Source organism: Macadamia integrifolia, chromosome 8, assembly GCF_013358625.1.
Source record: "Macadamia integrifolia cultivar HAES 741 chromosome 8, SCU_Mint_v3, whole genome shotgun sequence".
Taxonomy (NCBI): Eukaryota; Viridiplantae; Streptophyta; class Magnoliopsida; order Proteales; family Proteaceae; genus Macadamia; species Macadamia integrifolia.
The window spans coordinates 16,836,200-16,841,668 of NC_056564.1; the positions used below are offsets into that span (position 1 = coordinate 16,836,200).

The following is a 5,469-nucleotide window of genomic DNA, read 5'->3' on the forward strand; positions in this document are numbered from 1 at the left end:
TTTTTGAAGGAAAAAATAAATACCTACGTTGATACATATGGGCTATAAATAAACCCAATTTGGACTAATTAAGTATATATTAATGACCTTTGAAACACAAAAAGAATAAAAAATGGCATTAGACCTGTTACACTGAACCAACCAGAGAGTGTGAAGGCTTGAGACCGAAGCAACTGGTTAGAATGGTAATGGCCCACAAGATTATTTATAAATAGATTGGTATCAGTAGAACCTCCCTCTGTAACCTTCTCCTCTGATCTCACTTTCTCTGTTCAATCCTTGCTGGCCACCAGTACTGGAGAAGAAAATTTCAATTTCTGGTCTTGGGTGTTCTTCTTCTTCCTCTTCCTCTTGAACAAATTTTTCTTTATTCTCCTCATATTACTATTTCATTTTCTGCCATCCCTCTTTAACCTTCTCCTCTGATCTCACTTTCTCTGTTTAATCCTTCCTGGCTACCAGTACTGGAGAAGACAATTTCAATTTCTGGTCTTGGGTCTTCTTCTTCTTCTTCCTCTTGAACTTCTGATTTTTCTTTCTCCTCCTCATTTGACTGTTTCATTTCCTGCTTTGTCTGCTATTGTTTGCCTTCTTCATCGGAGAGATTTTGCAATTCCGACCCATTTCACAGAAATGGAGAAAGAATCTGCTAAATCCAAGAAGAAAGAAGAAGTTCGTCTTCCTCCAAAGAGAGGGGAAATCAAAAGGAAGATAATTGGTGACTTGGTCAGTACGGTCGCGGCACTAGCTTCTAAAGGAGGAGGAAGAGGTAAGACTGAAGATGGTCAAGGCAGCAGTGCAAGCTCTATTTCTGCAAACTCACCTGCAAGTGCCTATGGTTCAGACAGTTATTCCGATCAATGATTCTTGCCTTCATGGCGTCGATGTATCATCTCTCAATTGAATCGACCCATTCGAGCTTCTTACTCGTTTTCTGCTGCCTTTTCCCCATTGTAGTTGCAGTTATATAGATGGGGAAAGCCATAGATGGGTTGCAGAGACCTCTGAATTTACTTCTTTCTCGTAGAATTTGGAGCTGTAGCTGTTTGGAAAGTGGGTATTTGAGAATGGGTTCTGTTCTGATCTCTGAGAAATGAAATCAATTTGGGGATTCTCTTATTGCAGCTATGGATCATCAATGAAAGCATAATTGTAGAAGAGAAGTGTGTCTAAAGATTGTTGGGTTTTTTTCTTTTTGCGTGATTTTGATTATGTTTTTGAATCGTTATTGTGAAGATATGAATGTATAAACTATAGATGATTGGGATCTTAGTACTCTTATTTTTTGTTAATGGGTACTGAAGGAAAGAATAAATTATATTTTGCTTGGTAGATGGAAAAAAATAGAGTTCTTTTCCCCTATATTTAGATGGGGGCAACAAGATCAAGTCGATAAGGATCAAAATATCTCTCATTTTTCTATTGGTCTCTATGATCATCGATCACAGGGCCCTTTTACCATTATGTAGAAATGAGCTATTATATTAATATAGACATGGTAGAGGGGCTTATCCAATTCTCGTTTGGCCATTCTTTTCTAGTTATTCTCTTCATCACGGGGAATTAACGAAATTTACTTGATGTAGAGGCAATCAATAAAGCTACATAAGCAAATTTATACCCTACCGATGAAGCTAACCTAACTAATCTTGCTTGACATATGATGAGCATGTTTATCTCTCATAAATTCACATTATGCCCAAGGTGTGTCGCTCATGAGCTCCGTTCAATCTATTCCTCCCATATCTACGTCAATAAATTAAGAACATAAATCCAGCAGCCCAAATAAAATGTCCAAATAGAAACATCCACGCCCATACCAATAAATTATTCATGGTCCAGCCCAAGGCTTTGACCCAAGCCCAATCACAGTTGAAAAAGCCCAGCCGAAATCATGTCATACTTTGATGGGCTTGGACAGGTTCTAGCTCACCAGGACAAAATTGCACCCCAAGGTATTTCGCATCACATTATATCGAAATGTGAAACGGATGTAAATTGGATATCAAATACAGGCTTGGATTTTTTTTTTTTCCAATAGCAGCCTTAGAGTATAATTCATATGCAGGAGAAATGATATGAATTGGCCACATATCAAATTTTAGGTTGATATTAATTATATAACCTAATATAATCTTATATATATATATATATATATATATCCATGCATGCATCCTTTTGATAGTCTTAAAATTTTTTATTTTGTCCACAATTTTATTTAGACAGAGATGAAAGGATATCGTGTCCTAGCCAGGTTTCAAAACGAAAGAACCTATTAAAATTAGGTCAAGTTGATCTTGAATTGAAAAATCCCAGTTGAAACCACATAAATGGACTTGAATCATCTGTGATGCAATAGGGCGTATGGTTCATCTAATGTTTTAAAAGGCTTGAACATGAAATCCAAGATGATCACACGTAGTCCAAGATGTTTCTGGGTGTTGAATGCGCACTAGACTCCCTATTGTGTGTCATAGAGGAATTCAATCACATAGAAACCCTGAATGAATTTACATCTCCGAACAATAGGAATCAAGATTAAGATTGGGCTCGTCCACCCGACTTATTCCCTTTCCTCCCCGCGTCCCGCTTAAACCAGGGTTAAGAAAGGATTAGTGAACCCAAATCAACCGGTCCAGGGTGACCCAACCCAACCCAACCCAACTCACGCTACCCAAGTTTCACATCCGGCCTACCCTTCTCATTGTAAACCTCTATATAAACGAAAACCCTAAATGCTGTTATCAAGCATCGTATTTCCTGACTCTTCTAAACCCTAAGCATTCACTCCCCCCTTCCCACCCCCTTCGCCTCTCTTCCTCTGTTCCAATGGCTGTAGCTGCTGCTCGACCTCTCGTGACGGTCCAGCCGTTAGACGGCGATATGGCGACGGACGGAGGAAATTCCGTTCCCCTTCCCGACGTGATGAAAGCTTCCATCCGTCCAGATATAGTAAACTTCGTCCACTCCAACATCTCCAGGAACAGTCGCCAGCCCTACGCCGTCAGCAAGCGCGCAGGCCATCAGACCTCAGCAGAGTCATGGGGTACTGGTCGTGCCGTGTCTCGTATCCCTCGAGTTCCCGGTGGTGGTACTCACCGTGCTGGCCAGGGTGCCTTCGGTAACATGTGCCGAGGCGGACGCATGTTTGCTCCAACCAAGATCTGGCGCCGCTGGCATCGCAAGATCAATGTTAACCAGAAGCGCTACGCCGTGGCCTCTGCACTCGCTGCTTCTGCTGTTCCTTCTCTCGTCCTTGCCCGTGGTCACAGGATCGAAAATGCCCCCGAGATTCCTCTTGTTGTTGGTGATTCAGCCGAGGCTGTGGAGAAGACATCTGCTGCTATCAAGGTACTTAAGCAGATCGGTGCTTACCCCGATGCTGAGAAGGCCAAGGACAGCGTTGGCATCCGGCCTGGCAAGGGTAAGATGAGGAACCGCAGGTACATTTCTCGCAAGGGCCCTCTCATTGTTTATGGTACCGAAGGATCCAAGATCGTTAAGGCTTTCCGTAATATCCCTGGTGTTGAGGTCGCTAATGTGGAGAGGCTCAACCTTTTGAAGCTCGCTCCCGGTGGTCATCTTGGCCGGTTCATCGTCTGGACTAAATCAGCTTTTGAGAAGTTGGACTCAATCTATGGCACTTTTGAGAAGCCCTCGGAAAAGAAAAAGAGTTACGTTCTTCCCCGATCTAAGATGGTCAATGCTGATCTTACTAGGATCATTAACTCTGATGAGATTCAGTCTGTAGTGAGGCCGATTAAGACCGAGGTTAAGAGGGCAACACTTAAGAAGAACCCATTGAAGAACTTGAACACACTTCTTAAGCTTAACCCGTATGCTAAGACTGCTAGGAGGATGGCGCTTTTGGCTGAAGCTCAACGAGTAAAGGCTAAGAAAGAGAAGCTTGACAAGAAGAGGAAGCAAGTCTCTAAGGTATATGTTCCTCTTATATACATACTTGTAGTTAATCTATTTTTGTTCGATGGCTTTTTTCTTATGCTGTTGTTATTTTTGGTTTTGTTTTTAAATGTACGCTTTTGTTTGCAGGTACCCATGCTTGTTCATTTGAGAATAAATTTGATTAATTGTTCTCCATTTCCTTGATCCTTTGTGTTATCAACATGAAATTTTAAGGTCTTTGCCCCCAAAAAAAAAAAATTGAAATTTTAAGGTTGTGGAATCATTCGATATTGGTTTGCTCTTTGCTAGTTTAGTTATCCCCCTTGAGCTTATTAAGGATACAAGTAATTGCATTGGCATTTCTTATATTTGAGTAGATTTTTACTGTAATCTCTGTGGCATATGTGCCCCCTTTTGTATCAGATGACTGAATTGAGAAAGCAAGCTTACATCCTTGGATTGCAAGCCCATCTTCTTTTCTTATTTGAGACTTAGTTCTGTTAGAACATAGAGATGACTGCAATTTCTGTATACCTGTTACAGTCTATATAATTATGAAAACTATTTTAGTTGGTAAATTACTAAATTATCATTCTACTATTTCTGCTGAAAGGTTTAGATTCAGTTTACAATTCCAGCGGCTGGCCTGATGCACCGACCCTCTTTTGTCTGAGCTTGGGACTGGCAGAGTTGTCATTCTACTACTACTAAAAAATTCTTATGTTTTATACCTATTATCAATTATAGATTATTTTATTAGATTTAAGTTACTCTTTCTCATTTCTCATGGTTTGAAGATTGACAACTGCATTTGATATTACTAGAAAAAGGGTTTGCTGTTTCTTGATCTTAGCAATTGTTTGGAAGTGTGTGGTTTACATATGTAGCCTTCAAGCATCAAAGAGAGTTGCATCTAACTTGCAAGGGGTGGATAGTCTCTGCAATATATATATATATATATATATTTTTTTTTAAATGTTTTCAAGATTTGTTTCACCCCGATGCCCGGAAGTTTTTTTTTTGATATTTTGCTCCTTAGTGTCATCTAAGGGTGATGTCTTCGCTGTCTCTGCTGTTTTTTTGTTGAACTCATTTTTAAGCATTTGTACTTTTTGTTTAAGTAGTTGCTAATTTCTCATGCAATTAATGACTTCAATGTTACATGTTAATGAACTTGTCGAGTATTGCCCATTAAGTAAAATGATAAAACGAATGATTTTTATAACCAAAGATTTCTTCCACGCCCCGTCTTGACCTCACTTTACAACTCCCCCACATCCCATCTTCCTTGACCTCTGCTACAGCTCCCTGCCCCTCCCATCTCTCTCTCTCTGTGCAAAGCTGCATCATTGATTTCTTCAGGATGGAAGTATTGATTAATAAATGATTTGGAAATCCATTTGACTTGGACTGGGTTGCTTGGCATCTGCTCCCTCAAAGCGCCCACCACCCACATCTTCCATTGTTAATTTTCCCTTTGGTCCCAAAAGTCTTTCATCAACCCATTAATCTGGAACAAGGTATAGCTCTGATTGACACCAGATTTCCTTTCTTCCCCCCCCCCCC

General features: G+C 40.3%; 1 protein-coding gene across 1 annotated transcript in view; it reads left to right on the forward strand.

Moving 5' to 3' along the window:
* The first annotated feature begins 2,733 nt into the window (after positions 1-2,733).
* The window catches only part of LOC122086993 (60S ribosomal protein L4-1), a 4,814-nt gene continuing 2,078 nt past the window's right edge, over positions 2,734-5,469 (forward strand). The window contains exon 1 of the mRNA XM_042655937.1: positions 2,734-3,936. Coding sequence (XP_042511871.1) covers positions 2,830-3,936 — 1,107 coding nt within the window. The 5' untranslated portion in view covers positions 2,734-2,829. The remainder of the gene's footprint in view (positions 3,937-5,469) is intronic.